Source organism: Cryptotermes secundus, unplaced genomic scaffold, assembly GCF_002891405.2.
Source record: "Cryptotermes secundus unplaced genomic scaffold, Csec_1.0 scaffold518, whole genome shotgun sequence".
NCBI classification, from domain to species: domain Eukaryota; kingdom Metazoa; phylum Arthropoda; class Insecta; order Blattodea; family Kalotermitidae; genus Cryptotermes; species Cryptotermes secundus.
Genome location: NW_019731580.1, coordinates 504,219 through 529,163, shown reverse-complemented (window position 1 = coordinate 529,163; position 24,945 = coordinate 504,219). Strand labels below are relative to the sequence as shown.

The 24,945-nt window shown below is 39.5% G+C and overlaps 1 protein-coding gene across 1 annotated transcript in view; it reads left to right on the top strand.

Moving 5' to 3' along the window:
• Positions 1-19,869, top strand: part of LOC111867188 (nucleoporin NUP188 homolog) — a gene marked incomplete in the record, with an annotated part of 57,530 nt that extends 37,661 nt beyond the window's left edge. Inside the window, 9 exon segments of the mRNA XM_023856790.2 lie at positions 3,400-3,671; positions 6,408-6,565; positions 9,832-10,154; positions 10,432-10,602; positions 11,810-12,094; positions 13,787-13,950; positions 14,919-15,162; positions 17,076-17,315; positions 19,010-19,869. Coding sequence (XP_023712558.2) covers positions 3,400-3,671; positions 6,408-6,565; positions 9,832-10,154; positions 10,432-10,602; positions 11,810-12,094; positions 13,787-13,950; positions 14,919-15,162; positions 17,076-17,315; positions 19,010-19,804 — 2,652 coding nt within the window.
• Positions 19,870-24,945: the final 5,076 nt, after the last annotated feature.

The window sequence follows — 24,945 nt, the reverse complement described above, 5'->3', positions numbered from 1 at the left end:
TGCGCAGCTTCGTGTAGTCAAGACATTCATATCATGGGAGAAAGGACAACGCTTTTTATGCATGCTTCCCACACATTTTATGAAGTGAATTCAGTCTTGTATGTCCACAAGTTTTATTTCACAGATTATATAATGGATTATAAAAAAAAATTGTAGGGGAGGTGTACACTAAAAGTTGTTACGAAAATCTCATTTTGACCTGTAGCAATCCATTAGATCCTTTTATTTACAGGTAGCATAAATGAAGCTATCAAATTTAATTGTAGAAGTGCCAAGTATAAAAAATTATCTGTACAAAAATTGCTATTACTGACAGTAAGTGACATTTATTGGGATTTTATTTGAAGTCAAGAAACATTTAGTGGGAATTTCTTACCTATATTTTTATCTGTAATTAACCTATGAGAGAAGAGTAGCTGTGACAACAAAACTTGCTGGCTTGGTGCTGTAGTAACTGAAACTGATATTCTGGAGTTAAAAAATGTCTTTCTATTGGTATGTAAAAAATTAATATAGATCTAATTCATGTATCTCGTTCTGATTTATAAATTTTACTTGATATATTTTTCATTGTTCAATGAAATATGAAGAAGAGATATGCTTATATTAAATATATTGTGCCATGACACCTGAAGGTCGGAACAGTGGAGCCAGAGGAGACGTTCATTGCTGGGCAACAGCTCAGTAAACAAGTTTCCACTGCAATGGATACAAAGCAACAATAGAGGAATTGTTGAGAACGATGTTTTATATTTGGTTTGTGCAAAGTGGTTATAAAGAAGAGTTCAGTTCAGGATCTGCAGACGAGGTACTTAGTTCCAAGTGAACAGTTAGTCGAGAGTTGGCCCCTGCCAGGAAGGCTGAGAAGATGGCGCTATGAATTCAGGTGGCGGTCGGCTGCGAAGAGAAGACTTTACATGTGCTGTAGTGTAGTGATATTTGGAATGTGTAATTCAGTGAGACTCTTATACAAGGGGTGTTCAAGTTCTAAGGTCTCCGATTTTTTTTCTCAGGACCGGAAGCAGATAGACACATGCGGTTTAGTTTAAAATACGTGTGCACTCTTTGTGAATGCGTGACAGAGATGGCAGCACTGTATGGCACACAGAACTCTAGTGGTGGCGGCGAGGGTGAGGAGTATTTTTGATACCTAAAATGGCGACGTTTTCGTTACAAGAACAGTGAGTAATCATTCGTTTTCTCCACTTGCGTGGTGCGACACCCATTGAAATTCATCGCCACTTGAGTGAGACATGTGGTAATGGTGTCATGAATGTGAAAAATGTGCGTTTGTGGTTGCAACAGTTCAAAGAAGGCCGAACGTCGTGTGACAACGAACCAAAACAATCTCGGCCCTGCACCAGCCGGTCTGACAACATGGTCGAGCAAGTTGAGAAAGTTGATGGTGGCCGTGTTTTGGGACAGCAATGGTGTCATCCTCACTCATTGCGTTCCAAAGGGCACTATGGTGACAGGTGCATCCTACCAAGATGTTTTGAAGAACAAGCTTCTTCCAGCACTGCGAGAAAAAGGCCAGAAAGGCTGCACGTGTGCTCTTTCACCAGGGCAATGCACCAGCATAATCGGACGTATGTGACGCAGCACTTTCTTTGTGAAAACAACCTTGAAGTGGTTTCTCATGCTCCCTACTCACCTGACCTGGCTCCTAGCGATTTTTGGCTTTTCCCAACAATGAAAGACACTCTCCATGGTCGCACATTCACCAGTCGTGCCACTATTGCATCAGCGATTTCCAGTGGTCAAAACAGACTCCTACAGAAGCGTTCGCAGTAGCCATGGAATCATGGCATAGATGTTGTGAGAAATGTGTATGACTGAAGGGAGATTACGTTGAAAGTGACAGAAGTTTCAAATTTTTTGTATGATTATTATGTGAGAAAAAAATCTGAGACCTTAGAACTTGAACGCGCCATGTAGTTCCTGTGTTAAGATCTGTTGCCATGAGACGGACTGTGGGGGCTGTAATAGAGTGAGGACACCAGTATGTTTAACAGTGAACTGCAGAGTGTGGATATAGCGATAGTGTTACAGTTGTTTGTAGTAGGACCAGCAAGTGATCAATAAATCCAGTAATCCAAAACCCTGTCTATATTCATGCACCCCTAAAATTGTGAGTGTTGTGTGTACTTGCCTTTATGTGGGTTGATAGACAAAATGTTGTCAGTCTCTTATTTCTTCCTAAAATCTCTGCCTTTCATTTTTTTTGCCAACTCTTTTATGTCTTCCAGTGCCTGTCTTAACCCTCTTTTTTTTTTTAGCATCTGTTTTGTTTAAAATTTCCATCAGTATATCTGTATCTGAAACAAGGTAACACAAAGACCATTGACATGTGTATAATCACAAAGTGTGCACTTTGAAGATAATCCTTTCCAGTCTTACATATACAGATTCTTCATCATGTTCCCCTTGTACATTATTTGTATGTGGAAATTTCATGGAGCATGATCACTTCAAAGATTGAAGGAAAAAATGGGAGAATATCATTAAGGTGGATCTTAAGGAGATATGTAGATTGTGAGATTGTGAAAGTAAGGAGTAGATAGAACTGGCTCCGCATCATGTCCTTTTGCAGAATTTACTGTTAATTGTATATGTTCTACTTCCAGAGTTACTTAATGGAATTTAGAATGTTCTTATGAACATCTAGATGATCAAAATTAGCAAAAGAAATATACAAGGGCTATTTGAAAAGTAATCTCCAGTGAGCTGTTAACAAAACAAGCAATGAAGAAGAAAAAAGTTATGTACAAAAAGTACATATATACTTAAGCTATGTCTTAATGTAGTCACCACTGAAATCGAGGCACTTGTTGTATTGGGAATAAGCTTTTGTATGCCTGTGTCAAAGAAATAATTCACCTATGTGCTCAGCCATGTTTTGTATTGCAAAACACTAAAAAAATTATGTAGGGCCATTCAGAACAAAAGATGTGGAATGCTGGCATCCTGTGTAGTTCTCCTCCATGACAATGTATGTCTGTATACAGTTGCACTGGAGCATTTCTACTTGGTGTTGTTTGACCACCCTCCTTACAGCCCTGATCCGCTCCAAGCGACTACCACTTGTTTACCTACCTGAAGAACTGGTTGGGATCACAGAGCTTCAGCAATAATGAGTAGTTGATGGAAGGTGTAAAAATATGGCTGTTCTCACAGGCAGCAGACTTCTGTGACACAGGCATACAAAAACTTATTCCCCAATATGACAAGTGCCTCAATTCTGGCAGTGACTATGTTGAGAAGTAGCTTAAGTATGTACGTATTTTTTATACAATAAAAATATTTCTCATTGCTTGTTTTGTTAAGAGTTTACAGAGGTTACTTTCCGAATAGCCCTCCTAAAGTAGCAGTGCTGCTTCATGCAATCTTTTTGTACAGTTTGTTGTAGAGTCACTTACTGTGAAGGAACAGCTGATGGAGGTGTCTGGTGAAGAAAAATATCCACAAAATATAGCATTGGCAACTGCCTGGAAGAACTTTCTGATAGTTGCAATGAAGCACTTGCCATTTGAATTAACACCAGAACATAAATACTTTTTAGCAGATGATGCCCGCAGAGCACTAATTCAGGAACTGGAGGAAATGGGAAGCATGAAATCGATTGTTCTCCTAGCTGAGCTCTGCTTAATACTCACTACAAAGTGGGGAAGGTATGACTATGTTGCTTTGTGTCCATTTTGACAGCTTACACAATTATGAAATGTGAATGGTATTAGTACCTACATTTTGGTAAGCATAACATTGTTCAAACTGTGAAATTTATATGGGTTCTTTGCATTAAATGCATAATGTAAACACATAATGCGGAAATTACGTGTCCATCTGCAGATCTTATCCCTGAAACCACATAATAGGTTTTTATGGAACTTGGTATTGAGTAGTGAGCTCTTGTGAGTGTGGTAATGAACTTTTGGGTTCCATAAAAAGTGACGGAATTCCTGGAGTAGTCAGGTTACACTAATCGCTTGTTTTATCCGTCACAACACAGCTTTCAAAATCTCATTTACATCAACTGTGTATAACGAGTTTATTGATTTCAATGCTGTTCTGCTACATGTTTTGGCTTATGAAAAGTCATCATCAGGCAGATATACACTAATTACAGTTACTTTCTAAAGAAGGACTCTGGTCTGTAGATTTAGTTAGTTCTTTTGTTAATATTTCAGAGCCTACACTGAAATATGATGAGTAAATCTAATTTTGACCTCTGTGAGTCCAGTATAATCCCTTCTTCACATGAAATTTAAATCACACATAATTATTATCTTCAATAATGGCTCTTCATGTAAAAAATTGATATATAGCATGAAAATGAATTGACATAGTTCATTATAATGATAGGCTATGGGCTGGATGGCCCAGGATCAGGGCTCCAATCCTGTCAGGGGCAAGAGATTTTTCTCTTCTCCACAGCAACCAGGCCAGATTCTGGGGGCCAACCAACCCCATATCCAGGGAATACTGGATGCTCTTACCCAGGGAATAAACAGTCAAGCCATGATTTGCCACACACCTCCCTATGTGGTACCGAGGTTAAGAATATGTGGATCTGTACCTTCATTCCCTTATACATGGAGTGGTTTCTGATTAATTAAGCACAGAGAAAACTGTACCATATGCATGGTGTAAAATGTCTATTTCATTAAGGCCTGCAACTTTCATTTGAAACCTCTTCAATATGATACATTTTAGATAAAGTGTGTAGGAAAAAATAACTGTTCAGTTCAGTATGTGTAGTGTAATTAGTTTTACAACAGTATATTTTAGGCATGTGCAAGTTTCGAATTTTTATGACTGAATCCAGAGGAAAACTATCTCCATCTTGATTCCAGCATTAATTTCTCACTATTAAAATCTGAGCATTTTCAGATAATTGCTTTTGCTTTGTGCAGTAACACAAGAACTACCTGATCCTTAACACTTTGCAGACCGCGCGCCCTTTAAATGATTTTTCGCTTTTAAACGTGGCGGACCGGTGGCATATTATTATGACTTTAGGACACGTTATGTTGTAACACACTATACCTTGCTCTGGCGCCAGACAACTGCAATGAATACTGCATAATAAATCTTCAGAATGTATGCTAGGTATTCAGTAACTTGACCTGACTGGCTAGGGTCCCTACTCCAAAAGAAAATAAACTTTGCCCCTTCGAGCTGTTTATGTACCAGGCAGGAAGTTAACAGAGGGGAATATGTTTCAAGGTCAAAAGCGGTTGAAGGCAAGCTTTTCCGATGAGCTATCTGACATGCCTTGTGGAGGAGTAGTGATTAGTGACTCAGACAGTGGAAGTGACAGGGGTCAACAAAGAATTGTGGCCACAGATAATAAAAGTGAAAGTTACCTTGTGGCTTTAAATGGTGCCATTTTAAATTCATTTTTGGTTTACAAAAATCTAAACCCTGATTCTAAATTGAAATACGAAGCATTTCTGATGAATGTGGCAAAGGCTTGGGCTACAGACCAGATGGTGGCGGCAGAACCAAAGTCAGACATACTTAGTGCGACCTAGCCCATGAACTCCCACCCCACGCAGGCCTCATGTGGACACCCCTGGGCGACTCTCGGGGTGATATGCAGAAACATACCCTCCTGAAAATTGTGAAGAGTGAACATTCTGAGGGGAAGCATCCTTCTAGGCAATGCCGTGTTTGCGCAGTTCACAGAAAAAGGACTATGACTGTCTACATTTGAAAGTGTATAATGCCACTTCACAAAGGGGAATGTTTCCAGGAATATCACACTCTCAAGCACTTCTAGGAGCATTGGTAAGTGTTCTCCAAAAATTATAGTTCATAAAATTAATTTGGAGATTTTATATTAATTTTTAAAGTGAACAGTGCACAAGTTAGGGTAGTAGGTATAAAAATGCCGGTCCCCAGGGTAATTTAAATATTTAAATCGCCGGTCCGCAAAGTGTTAAGAATTGTAGTGGTTGGCAATATTAGCATGGATCAACTCATTAACACAATCTGTCTTCATCTCCCTCTTTCTCTTTGTAATGAAGAAAGACATGAGTGTAGAATTCTTTTTTTAATTAGTTATTTCTGAAAATGTATCTTCGAAGGAGGATGTGATATTGAAAGGGATATGTGGTACAACATAGTACATTGTGACATTGCAGCTTTATAAATTGTGATTACAGTGAAAGAAATTATGTCGTAGAGAAAATTCTCATTCTCATCTTAATTATTAAAATTCTTTCCATTCTCATCTTCATCTCATCTAGCACTGAAGAAGTTCACACATGCCTAAATAAATTTAATTCTGAAGTAAGTGAATGTCATTAACGGTGAGGTAAGCAGATTCACATAACACATTTATAAAACATGTTATCCATTTTGAAGCATATCTGTCATTGGTATATTGATAATCTCTGTTGTAGGGACTCCATAGAAGATGAAAAATTGACACTTACTCAGCTGCATAAAATTCTTTATCATGTGTCACTTTCATATGATGCGTTTCATATCCGTGCCAAAGAAGCTAGCCTTGCATTGGCATTACGTCTGGTCCACCTGCTTCGTCATGGAATTCGGGAGGGTACGTTGAACATTAGTGTAATATTTTTCAAAATAATGTTCCGACATGATCTTACGTATCAAGGCCCATCTGATTTACAATGCCTTTTTGAAATATAATAATTTTTTGCTTTGTTTCCATAGTCATTTTCAATATAAAGAAGGAGTATTCAAAGCAACATTTTTAGATATACAAGGTGGTTCAAAAATGACTGGGACTTGATTTTTTTTTTAAAAAACATAATTGCCAAACACTTACTTGCATATGTCAGTCGTCAACATACTCCCCTCCGGAGCAAACACATTCTTTCCAAAGTTCTGGAAGCATCCTGATGCCCTTTTCAAAAAAGGCTTGTGGTTGGCGGCGTATCCACTCCCGAACAGTCTGGATGACGGCGTTGTCCACAAACTGCATGCCTTGCAAGTCTGATTTGAGCCATCCGAACAGGTAGAAATCACTTCAGACCAAATCGGGACTGTATGACGGATGTGTCACAAGGTTCCATTTCAATTTCTGGAGGGTTTCCATTTTTGTTTTTGCCATACATGGTGTGTTCAAAAAGTATCGAACCTTTGGTCAGCAGAAATACATTTATTGATTTGGAGGTACAAAACCCTAATCCCCTTCAAAGTAGTCTCCTTGGTAATGCACACACTTCACCCAGTACTTCCACCATTGTTGGAAACACTTCTGGAACACGTCTTTTGGAATGGTGATAAGCCGGGCCGTCGCATTCCGCATGATGTCTTCTCTTGACTCAAATCAGGTTCCTTTCTGCAGCATTTTCAGCTTGGGAAATAGCCAAAAGTCACATAGAGCCATGTGGGGGGAGTAGGGAGCCTGACGAACCACAGGGATGTTGTGTTTGGCGACGAAAGTCTGAATCAGATGCATAGAATGGACAGATGCATTATCATGATGGAGCTGCCAAGTTTTTCCTGCCCACAGATCTGGTCGTTCACACCACACAGCATCACAAAGGCGTCGAAGGACCTCCTGGTAGTATTCCTTTGTGATGGTTTGGCCTTGTGGTGCGAACTCATGATGCACAACCCCATGGGAGTCGAAGAAAACGGCCAACATGACCTTGACATTGCTGCGGACCTGCCATGCTTTTTTTTGGCGTCGGGAATGTTTGATGTTTCCACTGTGATGACTGCATCTTGGTTTCCGGGTCGTACCCATAAACCCACAACTCATCGCCTGTGATCACGGTGTTCAGAAAGTTGGGGTTACTGTTTGCATTGTCCAGCATGTCCTGTGCAATTTCCAGACGGCGTTGCTTCTGCTCCATTGTTAGCAGTTTCGGTACGAATTTCGCAGACACTCTCCTCATGCCCAAATCCTCGGTCAAAATTGAATGTACCGATCCAATACTTACCCCTATCTCGTTCACAAGTTCTCGGACTGTGATACGACGGTCCTCCATGACCAAAATCCACACTTGCTCAATGACATTCTCATTTCAGCTTGTTGAGGGTCTGCCTGATCGCAGTTCACTGTCAACTGATGTGCGGCCATCTTTGAAGCGGTTGTACCACTCCTTTATCCGTGAGTTGCTCATGGCATCATCCCCGAAAACCTGTTGAATCTTGCGAATGGTTTCCACTTGGGTATCGCCAAGCTTTTGGCAAAATTTGACTGCTCATGTTGTTCCGTCAGTTTACACCTTACTGGAATCCGACAAGCGCTCACTACACGTCCTCACTCATAGGCCGACTGCCAGCGACTCACGCTTTCTGCCGGCAGGAAAAAATTCGCGACTGCGCATGAATGTCCCCTCCACATCTCCACCGAAGGGAGCCTCCCGCGCTTCATTGGTTTACATGGGAAAAAAGAAGGTTCGATACTTTTTGAACACACCACGTATGTGGGCGTGCATTGTCTTGAAGGAAGGCTACCCGCTTTCCACCTGTCTTCCACTTGGATTGGAACTTTTCCTTCACGTCTGTTGCCAGGAGGTCTGAGTAATAAGCTGCATTGACTGTTCTGGCATCTATCAGAAAGTCAACATGGATAACACCCTGCCAGTCCCAGAAGAATGTTGCCATCACTTTTCCTGCCAAACGGCTTCAGTTCTTGGACCTGATGTTGTATATGACGGCGTAATATAGTAGTGTTGTATATGACGGTGTAATGTAGTAGAAATCATTAAGATAACAGGTATATGGTGGATAAATAATTACAAGGGTTTTGGTTCATAAGTAACATTTTATTAAATCCACATGTAATACTTATTGAGAATTGTGAAACGGAACAGCACAGGCTTGTCACATACTGTAACTCGACTTTCACCGATGTTATCTGCCAGAGGGCAAACAAGACTTATTTTGAACTAAAGGAAGCAAATAAGAATAGTCACGTAGCTTCACAGAGAAACTGGAAAACATCAGTCAAAGTCCGAGAAAGCAAGCCAAGGTCCTAGAAGACCCACCATATGAAATAACAATAGAATGTTCTAGAACATCCCTATCTGATGAAACTTGTATCTTCCAGGGAAGCTTTAACGCAACCCCCACCCCTACAGACAGGGCTATAAGAACCCTGACCCAAACCATCCAAAACGCTTTCTAATCTGATCACGAAGTTTAGTCTGTAGGACGGTACTTTGTCAGTTAGGAGTCGGCCACTGCTCAAGCCTTAAGCAGATTTGCTGTTGTTACATTTGTACAATTATTTACTGTGTAATAAACTCTCTTGAATCTTAGCATCTTCCAGCAGTTCATCTCACCAAACAACGGACGACGTTAGCCGCTCAACCGACTCCGTCCAGACCAACCCACAGGTACAAGTATCCACTCTGTCGCCCGACATTGTGGTATACGACACTGAGACTGGGTACACAGGCTAAGGCTCTTGTTGTTTTCTTCAGTCCTTCTAGGCAGTTGTTGGGATAGTGCCTTAAAATAGGCCAAGACTGCTTCCTTTCATGTATTTCCCAGTTCATTATTCACATTCATCCTTTCATCTGATTCTTCATGGCTTTAAAGACTGTTGTTAAATAAATTTTGAAAAACATTCTTTGTGGAGGTTTGAAGATACTTAATGTGGTGTCATTGTTGTTTTATTTTATTCCACCATGCACAGTCTTTTGTCCATTTAGCTTCTGCTCTTCTGGCAGAACTTCAGAAGTCCACATTTAAAAGTTCTTGTTGGTAGTGTTGGCAGTAACACTGAAGATAGCTGAAGCAAGGTTTCAGGGTTCAAACAAAGAAATCTGGACAAGATTCTAACCTAAGATCATCAACAGAGAAGGACTCTTAAATTTTATTTTTATGATGTTTCAGATAGCATCACAGCAGACTGTCTAATGCAAGCAAGCTGTCAGATCGTAGGCATCGAAGTGTACAACTTGCCGTGTATACCCAGGCTTGATGACTGCGTGCAGTCCGGAGAGCAAACGCAACAAGAATGTAAATCTGAAGAAATGGAAGATGAGAAGGGTCAAGAGAAGGAAGTCACCCCATGTGGTCACATGACTTGCACACTGAGCCTGTGTCTGATGCAGAAATTGCTTAATATACTGACCTGGAGTGATGGATGGCAGGGTAACTTCAGACAGTGTAAAGTGGTCAGCAAGGTCCTTGCAGCTGTGGGCCACATCCTCCATGTAATTAGAGATTAATACTTTGACCCTTATTGTTATCTCATATTTTTTCCTGTGAAGGTGTGGGGTCCCAGTCTAACAAACTGTCATATACACCTGAATGTATATACATGCATGCACACGGACAGGTGCTTGCACATATGCACACACATGCATATGTATCGTGTGAACACAGCACCGCAGTAATATGCAGTTCCATTAAACACTTTCTGAGGAATAGAGAGGTCTTTCACATGCATTTACATTATGAATAAATATGAATTTGGTTTGCTCTTTACAGATGCCTGGGCAATTCAGTTTTGCTGTAACACTGATGAATGTACTTCTGGTGCTCTCTCAGACGGAGTTTTCTGAGAGTATGATTCACTCAGGTGTGATGCAGCACTTGTGGGTGCAGCTTCTTCCTCCATCGGTACCAGAAGAAGCCACTGAGCAAGTGAATTCATCAACAGTGAGTGTCCTTCTCCCAGTGTGGAGGCAGATTAGAATACCTCCCCCATAGCTCTGCAAGTCATAGAGGGTGATGAAAAGGGAACCCAGTGCCTGGGGGTATCACTGGGCAACATAAATACAGGGACCTGGTCCTCCAGGTTGGGGGTGGGATGCAAGGCTGATGACCTTGCTCTGTAAACAAATTATTGTTGCAAAATCCAAAGAAGTGAAAACTGCATGCTGTCCAGTGCCATCTTCTAAGGAAGGCTATGTCTCAAAAACTGCTGTTTTGCTGCTGCTGCTGAGGAGGAGGAGGAGGAGTAGGAGGAATGTCATTCCATTTACATGCTAAATTATAACTTCTAGTTTACCTTGGCGGCACAACTGCACTTGTGCAAGTGGTGTCCTAATAGAAAATGAGTTACAGACATGCCAGCCAATTGAGGTTAAAAGCACAAATGACTTAACTGTTGAAAGTGCAGCATTGGAAACCAACCACCAGCAACTTCCAATTTACTGAGCTACTTGGATCAGGCAGTAACACTTGTGACTTGTTCTGGTGTCTAGTTACACCTTAACGTTCAATTACAGTTCCTCATGTTCCTCAAGATCTAAGATTTTGTTTTATAAATATTTTTCTCATTTGTATATAATAACAGTTTCAGTTCTACTTCAGGCCTTACTTATGGTTTCTTTGCTAGAACCCAACTATAGTTTGAGTTCTGACCAGGTCATGTAGGTTGTAACACCGTATAGTCTTGTGGGTGGATAGTGTTGTTTCACAATAACATGCCACCTCCATTTTCAAGAACCCTGAGGATGGAGGCAGTATATTCCTTGAAAATATCAGAATCTGCCCACAAAACTACATGGTGTCGCAATCTACTCTGAACAATAACTGCATGAAAACCTCAAAACTTATAAAAGAATATGACATTTTGTTTTAAAAGTGTTGCCTTAAAGCTCAAGAAAACAACGAAATTGCTCTGAATCCTGAGATGGAATACAGAAAGCTGGGAACACGTGAATTCATACCTGTAGCCACAAGAACAACATACATTTTCATCATTCCTTTTTTTATTGTTGCATATGTTGTAGAGTCAATATAAAATTCTGTTTCATGTTACATCGTGTGGTTAAAATTAAGGTTTGAGGGTAAATAAAGTGCTCTTTTCCTTGTAATATTGTCAGAAATGTGTGACTTGACAACATATTTATATTGGCAGAGACCAAAACATTGGACAGAACTCAACTGGCCACAAGTGTACAAGCCTGCTCTGGAAATGCTTACTGTCCTGCTACAGACTAAAAAACATTTGTTTCTGGATGAAGTGATAACATTCATGGGAATTCATGAGGAACATATCATCGCATGCATCATGGACATTCGTCACTCACTGGACAAGTGGCCCTTGGATCTGGCTGTAACAGCTCTCACGTTGATTCTGGAACTATCAAAGTACAAGTACACTTGGAGACTTACTCATGAGAAGTCAATGTTTGCCATCATGGTAAGTCATCTAAACTTGTGTGAACTATGGAGATTTTATACGTACGCAGTACTGAAATACCGTGTGTCACTGTCATAGTGACAGAGATGGTTATGCAAAAATATATTATTATTAACATACTGATGACCACTGTTGCATTATTACTGATACAATTTCCTACAGTTGCTGTTTATGAATAATGTTTCTTCTGATACATGTCAGGTTTCTTTTATGTGTTATGGATTGATCTCTTCTAAGTAGTGCATATTCACAGTAGTTTTAATGTTTCCAACTCACATAGCATGCAAAACTGAGATGTTGAATCTAAGTCAAAGCAAAACATAAAAGGTTGTACAAGGTGCTATCAACAAGTTCCCAGACTAGGTCAAAAAGAACTGCTGGCTTAACTTAATTTTGGCTGCCATCTCCTTCAAAACAGTCTCCTTGGGAATGTATACAGCGATCCCATTGCTTTTTCCATGCTTCAAAGGCACTGTGGAAGTCATTTTCCTTAATACTGTAGAGTATCACTTATGATTCTCTTTGTATGTCAGGTACTGTTTCAAAATGTCTTCCCTTCAGTTTCATTTTAAATTTGGGAAACGAAGTGAAATCTCAGGGTTCTAAGTCTGGCAAGTAGGGAGGATGGGGAATTGCATTCCTTGCATGTTACAGCAAATTTTGAAATTGGGCACCAGCATGTTGAATATGCAACTGAGCGTGACAAGCATGTTTGTAGATACTGCCTGCAGCATCATGGGGAAACGTTGGTTTGTTTTCAGTTTATCTAGCTTCTGTGTCTTATTGCAGTAAGCATTGTTTTTATGTAGCTTTTTACATGACGTTGGCATTCATAACATCAGATTCGTGTTTTAAAAAGATATTGTGGCAATTGGATGAAAATATGTGTTAAGTTCTTCACAGAAATTATTGTTAATTGATTTTTAAAAATATCTTACACCAAATTAAATTCTAGATACAGTCATTCATTCACTCATGGAGCTGAGTCCTGCTTAAGAAGCCACCAATTGTGCAGCTGCTCAAGAACTGCCCAGCATTTTATGGAACCCAGAGGTTCATCACCGTGTTCACAAGAGCCCACCACTGGTCCCTATCCTGAGCCAGATCAGTCCACTCTATACCATCCAATCCTGTCTCTCTGAGATCCATTTTAATATTGTCCACCCACCTACGTCTTGCTCTTCCTAGTGGTTTTTTCCTTATGATTTTTCCGACCAATATCCCATATGCATTTCTCTTCTCCCAATTGGTGCTACATGCCCTACCCATGTCATTCTGCTTGACTTGTTCCTTATCGAAGCAGTGCAAGCAGTACTAGTAAATCAATACACCAGTACAAAAAGGAAACTACTAAGAACCAGTGCACATACTCGTATATGGTTCAGTCGAACATGTCAAAACAGAAATATTGATCATGTCCATCTGAAGATTGTCCCTCCAACTGAAAGATGTAAAGGATGAAAGATTAAGAAATACAGCATTATCGGTCACACTGAACAGCGTTAATAATCTTTTATACTTGATCATTCTAATTATACTTGGAGAAGGGAACAAGTTATGAAGCTCCTCATTATGCAGTGTTCTCCAACCTCCTGTCATTTCATCTCTCTTCAGTCCAAATATTCTCCTCAACACCTTGTTCTAATTCTAGATACACTAGTGACCTTTTGTCTTTGTCAATATGAATTTCAGAAAGCTGTGATGGTGTGTCTCAGTAGCTGTGTGTCATATCTCATTCATCCAAGATTACTGAAGATCATGGTTGAGAGGCCACCGATAGCCTCAACCCAGCATCTCAAAGCTATGGTAACAGAAGATCCAGAAATTTCACCACATCTCATTAGTATTCAGAATAGGCAAGTATCCACACAATAGGCGATCATAGAATGAATAGCTTACATTACCCAGACTGAATCTGCTGCATTTTGTGTGAGAAAGTACAAGAAAGTTCCTCCTTTGACTAAGCAGGAGTCCATACACTATTAAGTGGAGTGGACATGAATATTGTAACGTGTTTCATTACTGAATACACCGTAGAGATCGTTAATTGGTTTATTGAACAATCTACAAATATCGGCTACAATTAATTATCACAATGTTACGGGTTTCCACACTTTACAAACCCTACAACAAAATCTCTTAACACAATCTTCCAGAGTCTTCACGTATTAATAGCGCGGGAGCTATACAAGTCTCGCTGAAGTACACGCTACAAATATAACTGGTTATCACGAACTATCACTGATTCTCGCACACGCGTGTGTAGCTCGTAACTTGCGAACTGAGAACTCGTTGATAAGACACTCGCTCGTAGGCTTGCTTGGAACTAACTCGGAACTGTCTTCGGCGATGGCCCCGTTACAACTAACTCGTAGCTGCTGTGCAGTTCCCTTATATAGCCGCAGTGCTTGCCTGTTGCGTGCCACGTCACAGTAGGAATCGGTGCCACGTCATCCTGTTGCGTCACCGCGCGTTGTGCGTTACGTTACCGTGCGGAGGGGGGAGGGGAACGCTGACTCATCCGCCACGTCACTGCTTGTGGGGAGTTCTCCGTTGCTTACATTACCCAGACTGAATCTGCATGCATTTTGTGTGAGAAAGTACAAGAAAGTTCCTCCTTTGACTAAGCAGCAGTCCATACACTATTAAGTGGAGTGGACATGAATATTGATGCATTTTAAATCCCTGTCTCAACAATTTGAAGCATGAAATTCATCTAAATAATATTTACAAATTATTTTTCTACTTCACAGAAAGTACAGTTTGTCTCCATTATGAAGACCAATCACTTTGACTCTCAAGGTATTCTATTCAATGATTACAGGCTGTTGGATGTGGTGTGCTTGTGTATGGCCACCTTGATCCCGTATTCTCCCAGTGTTGTAAGTCTGCTGACTGACTTTCGAGAATGTGAGGTGGAGTGGGAACCTCTTGTGGAAATTACTTTCACAGCACCAGCATTGAGCTTCAGCAGACCTTCCCCCACAATGTCACAGGAAGTACTACCCTCGTTAACTTTCGGATCCCTGATTGCATTTGCCAATATCTGCACCTCGGCTCTTGGCAGAGTAAGTATGTACTGACAGTGGTGTATGACGCTCTGGATTATTGAGTTTTTGGACTTATTGCATCAGTCAGTATTTTAAAAAACTCAATGTTTCAGAAACTGGATCTGTTTCCATCCTCTGGTGAGGGGGTAGGGGACACCTACTCAGTTGGGTCCATTAGTAATAGCTAACTTTAATCCCTAACTCAGTTAGAGGCCTGATGTCAAGCTATTGAACCTACAGGTCATGTAAGAGATGCAATTCCTTGAGATACTATATCAGAAAGAAATATGTTGTGGTTCATTAATTTATTTGTTTTCAGCGGTGCGTTTAGAAAACAGCCCACCTTACAACAGTTCCATACTTTGCTTTTCTGCAGGGTGATTATATCTAATGATTCTCTGAATGTTTGTGACAGGGGTCATTCTATTGTATTATCATTTAATGGAGTGTCTATAGATTAGGTTTTGGTTGGAGATTCAACTTACTGACCCCTTGTGGTCCGTAACTACTGGTAATTATAACAGTCTCACGGAATTACACACTCCAAATACCACTGTAACTACAGCACACATACATTCTTCTCACTCTTCACTAGTCGTTTCCTGATAATGGATTCTAACAGTGGGGATCCCTCAGCTTCCATGCTCACACCATCCCCAGCTGACCACCGTCTCACAGCTAACTTCTAAACGTGTCTCAGTTATAACATGTCGACTCGAACCAACAGAAAACACAGCTCTACTGTTGTTGCTCAAATCAATTCCGTGGGAACATGTTTTGTATGTGAAGTTGCTACCCAATAACGGCTCTTGCACATTTGCTTATCTCACGGTCATTGCCTGGTAACGGCTCTACATGCTATAATATTATAGTTTTCTTGAACTTTTCCTATTGTCTGAAGTTTAACATCCATTGTGCTAGGTGTATTTAACATGCAAAGTGACTGATGGTTGGTGTACAAGATTAAGTAAGAATATCTGCTGTTATAATTAAGTGTAAACTGGAATACAGTCATATCTTAAAACACAGTGTTAAATGTTAGGGACGTTAGTATCGGTGTGATAAGTGATATAAAAAATATTTGGCAAAAATTTTATTTAAGTGTGTTGATATATCATGATTTCTTGGTAGTATAAAATTTCAAAAGTGATAAAAAGCAAAAACTTCTTCCAGTTTAGAAAATTTTGGTAGACATTTCAGTTGATTATTAGGAAGAGAGAAATTTATGGATAATCATGACAGTTTGGCGATCAGAATAAAAGAAATATACAGCATTATGGACAGAATAAAGTTAGGTACATGTGTTATTAAAAAACTTTAAACTAATAAAACAGTTTTATTGATATTGTCATGTCTAGGGGTTTGCATGATGAATATAACGGGTTATGGATGGGATGATTGGATTTACTGGCATTTCTGTTACTATTACAATCATCTATAACAGCTTACAATCAATGACTGTCTAAGACCGACTCCATTCCTTACTGGACTATGAGTGACTTCTCTTCTGTTGTAGCTGATTTTGTTCTGTTTTGCGAATCGGTCACTTCTTCTGCTGTGAGTGCCTGGAACGAGGAGTGTCTTACAAATGAATTGCTCTTCTCTGCATGTCTCCTTATATAGTCTAGCATGTATCCATGGATAATGTTTGTTGTTTGTGCACATCCATGGAAATTGTTTGTTTATTCCATTGACATGGAAAGTACTTTCCGCACCGAGTCGGTTTCCACAAATCTGCATCTCCATAGAACGTGTGTTAGTGAATCGTTTTATAGCAGTGGACTATTCTGGTTTTCAGCCATCATATCACAATATAAACCTCTCCAATACTCATACAACATTACCTATGAATGACATTTGTGTTAACTTACCTTATTAGGACATGGGCAGTAACCAGAATAATTACAGTTATAGTTTCTGTCTGACTGCAGACGGGCCGTACCCCTTCTCCAGGCGTTGGCAGATGTGTGACAAGTCCATTGGCAGGTGGTATGGCTGTGGCATCAGGCTTAAATGCAACATGGGTGTCAACCATGGACAAATATCGTGTAACAATGGGACTTGAGCTAAGTCTGACTCTGGTGGCATCACAAGGCATTACGCATCTTATGGACCATCACTTGTGTCAGTGGGAGAAGCAAATTATCAAACGAGAAATAGGCACTGAAATGGTATGTATGTGTGTGTCTGACAGATTGCACAGTGAGGACACTATGTTCATATGGATAACTGACAAATCAAAGAGAATGAAAGTTTTCACAGCAGGGAATATTTAGGTTGTGGTTTTCTGAGCAGGGAGTCTTAGATTGCTTCCAACATTTCAGAACAACCTGCTGCCTCCATCTCCCGCACGTGGGATGGATGTAGTGCGTATGTCTGAAACATCTGTACCACTTAGTGCCATAATGCAGAAGACCACAACTTAGAGCTAGTTAATTGTGTGAAACTGTGGAAAATTCAGGTGCATAAACTGCCTATTATGTGGCATGCATGGGAAAAGGATTGTGTCAGTTGTATGAGGAAAACTGATGGACCCCAATTTTCATGTGATTTCTCTCTTTTCCAATTTGTTCAAAATTTCCATTTTTTATTTCAAAGCCAGATAATCATGTTTTTGCTATAATTCTTGTGTGGGTAAGTGATACAACAGATTGACTGGTGAAAGATTGTGGATACTGTCGTATAATTACAAGTTAAACCAGTCTCTGCTGTAATTGTGCATCGCCATGACCAATGGCACCTGCTAGTAGACAGTGATATAAGTGGCAGCTAGGTGAACTACTCCATAGCAAGTTAACATATGTACCCATCCACTTTGTTTTTGAATAATTTTACAAAAACAGCAAATTCTCTTTGAATTTTCTTCATGTTGTGTGAGAATTCTGAATGCTTGACTGCTTAATAAATGGGAATTAACTGTACCTGGGAATGACAATAACAAATAAAATGATTCATGAACAGATACATTTCAAGAAATGTTTGCTACTATTCAGTTCAGAATCTTTCATCTTCCTGTACTATCTCTAAAATTCTGGAGATTAAAATGTGCAAGACTAGCATTTTAGTTGGTTTGTGTGGATATAAAATTGGGCCAGTGACTGTCATTGAAGAACAGAGACTGAAGATTTTTGAGAAGAAAGCTGCGAGTAAGAAAAACGAGAAAATTACATGATGTTTAACTTCATAATTTTTCTTGTTTGCCCTAATATCATTCAGTCAAGGATGATGAGGTAGATAGGGCATGTGGCATGTATGAAACAGGTGAGAAATGCTTGTAAAAGTTTAGTCCAAAAATGTTTGACATGAAGAGACAACTTGAGAGACCTGGGCATAAGTGGGAGGATAATATTAGATTGAATGTTAGGAAAGTAGGTGGTTAGGGTGAATTGAATCACTATGGCTCCTATTCAGTGACAGTTTTTTTGTGAACACCAATTATAAAAAAAATAGTAATAATTGTTTTGCTACTTAAGAAGACTGTCTTTTGTAGTGCCTGGGGCATGCAGTAGCGTAGTTGGTTGATGCTACAAACCGGAAGGTCACGGGTTCGAGTCCCAATGAGGTGGATTTTTTTTCAATTGACCTAATCCTTCCAGCCACACTATGGCCGTGGGGTGGAATGAGCATCTAACAGAAATGAGTACCAGGAATCTTCCTGGGGGTAAAGGGCGGCGGGTGCATAAGGCTTACAACCTTACTGCCATCTGTGAGCCAGTTGTCTAGATAATATGGATCCTCAACGTATCACAACCCTATGGGTCTCCATGGCCTATTGCAGGGATAGCTTTATCTTTTTTTTTTTTTTTGTAGTGTCTGTCTAGTTACACTGCACACAAAGTACATTATTACATACATTTTCTTACAGGCCCTTTTCTTGGACTATGCAAAACGCAACCTACGTAACATTCGAGATGGCACTGAAAGTAGCCGCAGTTTTACTGGTGAGGGAATCAGTTGGAGCCGGTTTCCAGGATCAGCAGCAGCAATGGTTCTCTCTAAGCGGCCATACAGTGCAAGTTCACTTCCTGTAGTTCGACGTCTGTGGCGTGATTCGCCATCCAAGGAGACCGATAACCCAAAGACTCTTGATACTGCACATGACACTGAACACTCAAATTTTGAACTGGATAATGTTTTTTCAAGGCAAGCAGGAAGCAGCTTTGAAGTGGATTCAAGATCCATTCCACATGACAGTGGTAGGCAGGAATCCAGTCATGGTACTGCAGACCACAATATTAGGCTTAGTGCTGGCTTTCAAGTATCCGAACAAGCATGGCAATCAGTGCGACAGGCAGAAGGAACTCAAGATTCAGGACCACAGAAAGAATTAGATTCAGTGACGTCTGCACTAAGTACTGAGGTGGGTCCAAAAGAGAAAAGCACCAATGTGGAGGCAAGTCAGACACTGATATTCAAACCAAAAGTCATCCATTCTGATCATAATGTGAAACATCAACCTCAGTCTGAGCCTTCAAGTAGTAAACGTAGCTGGTCTTCCGCAATAGGTGTTCCAGATACAAAGACTGCTGCTAGTAAGGCTCCCAGGAGTCCTCAGCCTTCGCAGTCAGATGATGCTATAGAAAATGTTGCTTCTCAGTTTGGTTATAGTGAAGATTATTTTAGATTAATGGCTCATATTTTTAATTGCATCTTTCGATGAGATAAAACTATGTGATGCTTGAGTTTCATTTGCATTGGACAAGGAATATATTGTCAATAAATTAAGACCTGCCTGGATGTTCATCAGCTTCCCTGCATCCCAGCTACTTTTGCCAAAGGGACTTCTGTCTCTTTCATAAAGAAATAGTCACACTAATCTTATTTTATTTTTATTACATCTGTACCTTGTTATTTTTCTTATTTCCCTTCTTATGGTCATTGCGGGGGCACACGGTAGCATAGTTGGTTTAGGCACTATGCTGCAAGCCGGAAGGTCACAGGTTCAAGTCCCGATGAGGTCACTGGATTGTTTTCAAATGACCTTATCCATCAGGCCGCACTATGGCCCTGGGGTCTACTCAGCCTCTAACAGAAATGAGTGCCAGGAATTAATTAAATAATTTTCCTGGGGAGTAAAGCGTGGCCAGCGCATAAGGCTGACAACCTTACCGCCATCTTTGAGCCGATTGTCTAGTTACTGTGGGGTCCTCAACATCTCACAACCCTATGGGCCTTCACGGCCTGTTACAGGTATAGCTTTACTTTTTACTTTTACTTATGGTCATTGCTACAGATTGTTACTAAAAATTTCAGTGATACAAGCAATACTTCTGTGCCAAAATAAGAAGCATAAAATGATTAAAATAAAATATATGGGATTATACTGCCATTTTTAACTTGTGCCTATATATGGATTACTTAAGTCTCAACATCAGACCTTCCGTATGGTGTGGAACAAGCAAAATTGGCCTCTTCAGGCTGACTGTTTCGTTTGCATTTGCCCATAGTCACTTGCTATATCCAGACTGGCTCTGGGGTTCACCCAGCCTCCAATCCAGTGGGTACTGGGAGCTCTTTCCCTGGGGGTAAATCAGCCAGGGCGCAAAGCTGCCCCCTCACCTCCAACTAGCACCGAGGTCAAGAAAATGTGGATCTATACATCCACTCCCCCAAACACCCTCATGGCATAGTGCTTAATTAGTTAAGCACATGGACAACTTTACCTTTTCAACTTACTGTGAATTAGTAGTGAACATTTATTTGTGGCCAATTTCATGATGCTGTCAGTTGGTCAAATTATATAGAGATTTTCAGTTTATTTTTATTTTATTACCAAAATAAACATTTTAATTTTATTTGCTAAGTAATTCAGAAATTTTGGTGCTAAGAAACTGATTTAAAATGTGATTTGAATTGGTTTCAATGTATAAAACGTGGTTTTTGTAAAAAGGCTGGGGCATTATGTGAGAAGTCACTGACAATGTAATTGTACCTGGAATTTATCAGTAGAGCATCTGATGTGATTGGCAGTTCCCATAACACACACACATTGTGCTAACCTTCTGGTTCTCGAGATGTGAGCCAGAGTTCTTGCCGTGAAGTTAAGAGTAAGTGATCATCATTACAGTGCAGGCTCAGGGTTGGCCTGTGGTGTAAATACCAATAGCATACTGCAGTAGATTATTAACCGTGTTCATCATTTTCCCTTTAAACTTTCCAATTTTTCAAAATTCTTCCCAAATTATCCAAAATTTCAATTTTATCTTGTGTTGCATTGTCCCTCCTTTTCAAATATTATCTTTCTGTATTCTATATAAAGTAATTGGACTATGGTAACTGAAACATGGAGTAACTAACATCAGTATTAGAGGAAATACAGTCATATGAAGCCTGTCCAAAGATCCAAAAGAACCTAACTTGCCTCTTAATGATAATTAACTTAGGGACACAGATTACCATTGCTTTCAAGCTGTTGTGTATGCAAGAATTTTAATTTGTGTTGAAAGTTAAAAATTATCATGAATTAACAGAAATTTCTATTGAACTTCAAAGCTGACAGTTATCAAGTGCTGCCACAAGGTATTCTGATGAATAATATTAAAGTCACAATCATATTTTCTTCCTCTATTTTGACGCTACAACTCACGTAGAGTTTTGGTCGTCTCAACCGCACCATTCTACTTTGTCCTCTCCTGGACTGTTATCTTTCAGTTTGGTACCTTCATCTTCTTAATGTCAGCTTTAACATCTTCCTCCCATCATATTTTTGGTCGGCCCACAGCTCTTGTACTTAATGGTTTCCATGAGTACAGGCTCTTAATTGATCTATTGGTTGGCATTTGCTCTACATGGCCAATGCATGAGAGTCTTTTTGTATGTATATAATTGATTATATTGTCACGTGTTGGTTATGTAATGCGACAAATAATTTCACGCCGTTTTGGATTAGCGAATTTATTGCACACTCGCTCTTACAGTTACACAATTCACAATTTCTCAGTTTCTGGCATCGGCAGTTTCACCATTACTTCTGCTGGAGTCACTGCCATTCACTCGATACAACTTAACTCGTAGCTGCTGGACTTCAACTCATACTGAATGCTAGTAACTCTCTCTCTAGTAACTGGCTCAATACTCACTACTCAGTCATCCTGAATAGTGTTCGCTGCTCCTTATTTAGGCTCGGGATGGACAACATAGAGAACACATTGCTGCTCAGCAACAGATGTCAGGTATTGTTGTCATGTGTTTATGCTTAAGCATTGCATAGCAATAGTTGCTGCATGGACTTGCCTGTTGCGTGACATTACAGCCTAGCAGGGAGGGGTGTTTACCGAGCATTGCATAATGATGGAAGGAGTGGGGGTACGTGACATCACTTGTGGAAACGCAGAGTTCACATGACCCCTACTTCCTGTTGCGCCATCCACATTACAATATTTTTATAGTTTATTAACTGAATTATTTATTGATCTGTTTTCATTCTCCAGCTATCATTTTTCGTTACTGGAACAAAAATTTTTCTTAGAATTTTCCTCTCAGAAACTAGCAATTTATTGATTTCACTTCTTTTCAGTACCCAGGTTTCACAGGCATAAGTAACTACTGGTCTGACCACTGACCAGTATAGTTTCAGTTTTGTTCCTCTGGAAATTGATTTTCTTTTGAACAAACTTTTGTTTGAATAATATGCCTTATTTCCTAGTGTTATTCTCTCCTTAATCTCTTCTTCTATTGAATTATCCTCATTTACTATTGCCCCAGGATAGTTAAATGATCTCACTTTGCCTGTTTTTAAATTTCCAATCTCTTAAGTCATCAATTTTAGATTTGTTTTCTTCACAGTCATATTTTATGTGTTATAAAATTTTGTATTAGTTTTTGAAGTTACTGTAGCTCGTTATATAGTTTAGATGATCCTCATTTGAATGTTATTTAAGACCAAGTGCCAAAACAGTAAATTGTTACTCAGTGACTGTTACCTTAGAATCGTTCATTTCCATGAAGATCATTATCAACGCCACTCTCAGTGGAGCCAAATAATTTTGATAATTTTCATTACCCACATATCAGTACCAACATGACAATCTGAAATTGGAGGGAGTGCAAACTGTTGCCATTCACTGTGGGGCAGTGTATCCAACTGTTGCTTCCAATGTTTATTGGAATTCAGAAGATACATTGTTGGAATGCTAAACATATGTATTGCAATTTTGATGACAAATTTGTAGACATATAAATAAAACTGCAAAGCATACGTGAATGTGAAACATTTGTGTGTTCTTCGCTCCACAGAGTCAGTTGTAAAATAGCAAATCTGATTAAAGTCTCTTGGGATCCGTGTTGGATCCTTCCATCATATTAGATATTTCTGGCATGTTTAATTATACAGACAATTCTTAGCATAAGAATTCTGATTCTAGGCTGTGGATTGAAATTGAAAAAGTGCTGTATATTTCTGACCATGTATGTGCAAGGGAGTTGCCGCATTGCAGTTCATGGGCGAGAGCTGTATTACAAAACAATTTTCTATAAAACCAGTGGTATTTGTATGGAAAAATTCAAATGTCATCACCAGGGCCCGGATTTTGATGACCTGAAAATATTTAAGAAATGACCGAAAAAATCCAGAAAAATGACCTAAAATATGACCCAAAAATGTAATATGCAGGGCCCGGATTTTGATGACCTGTAAATATTCAAGAAATGACCGAAAAATTCCAGAAAAATGACCTAAAGGGGAAAAGAAAGAACACTTCGCTTCCATGTTATTCACATTTCAGAAAACATATGAAGGAAAATTCCCTAAAATGGCCAGAAACGACAAGAAATACCCTTAAAGGTACAAAAAATTACCCCCAAAATGAAAAAATTACCTTAAACCTAAAAATGACAAAAAATTACCCATAAAATTTACATTTCTGTAACCAGCAGTTCATATCCGAGATTTATATATTTAAGACCATTGCATAGGATACAAGGAAAAAAAGATGACATGTCATCAAAATCTGTCAATCAATATGTAGCCCTTGTGAGTTTTTTTTTCTAAAAAATAAATATATATAAAAGACGTGGGTCTATATATCCACTCCCCCATATACCTTCATGGCTTAGTGCGTAATTAGTTAAGCATGGACATTTTTACATACAAGAAAAGGCCTAGGCAATGCCCATCTGGCCCTCTGTAGCACAGTCTATTACATCTTACTTTATCATAGTGGTCGCACCGCGATTTTTGAATATATCTCTTAATTCTAGTAGAATTACTATTTAGTACATTTACATTTTTATTTTGTAATATAAATTTAGGAATTTTGTTTATGAAGTAACAGACGTCTTGCACAAATATTTTTTTTCCTTAGCCTTAAGAGCTTTGTAACTGACTTCAGGTATTATTTTTTGCTGTTCTCAAAAAAATGTCCATCATTGTTGCCCTTTGGTCCCCATACAGTTTACTATCCCAGAAGCTATGTTTCTCGGTTTGCAACCCTTTACCACATTCGCATTCAGCCTTGAGCACAACATTAAATCTACTTAATCTTGCTTTAAGAGTGGAGTGGCCTACTCATAAGATTTATTGCGACGAAAGCATGACGGTTAATTTGATATCGCGGAATCACGAACCCGAGCCATTCTCATTAAAACACCGAAAGGGACAGAGCGGAAAGCTGCTTTGAAAGGTTGCGAATTCATTCGTATATCGATTTGTGCTGCCATCTTGTATTAATTTTTTCTAAGTAAGAAAGCAGAATGGGCAGAACGTACGTATACAAGGCAGTGGCACGCTGTTTTCTGAAATTAAATTAGCCAATAAGGAAACAGGACTAGCATACTGCGCATTGCTTAGCCAATCACGTGCTT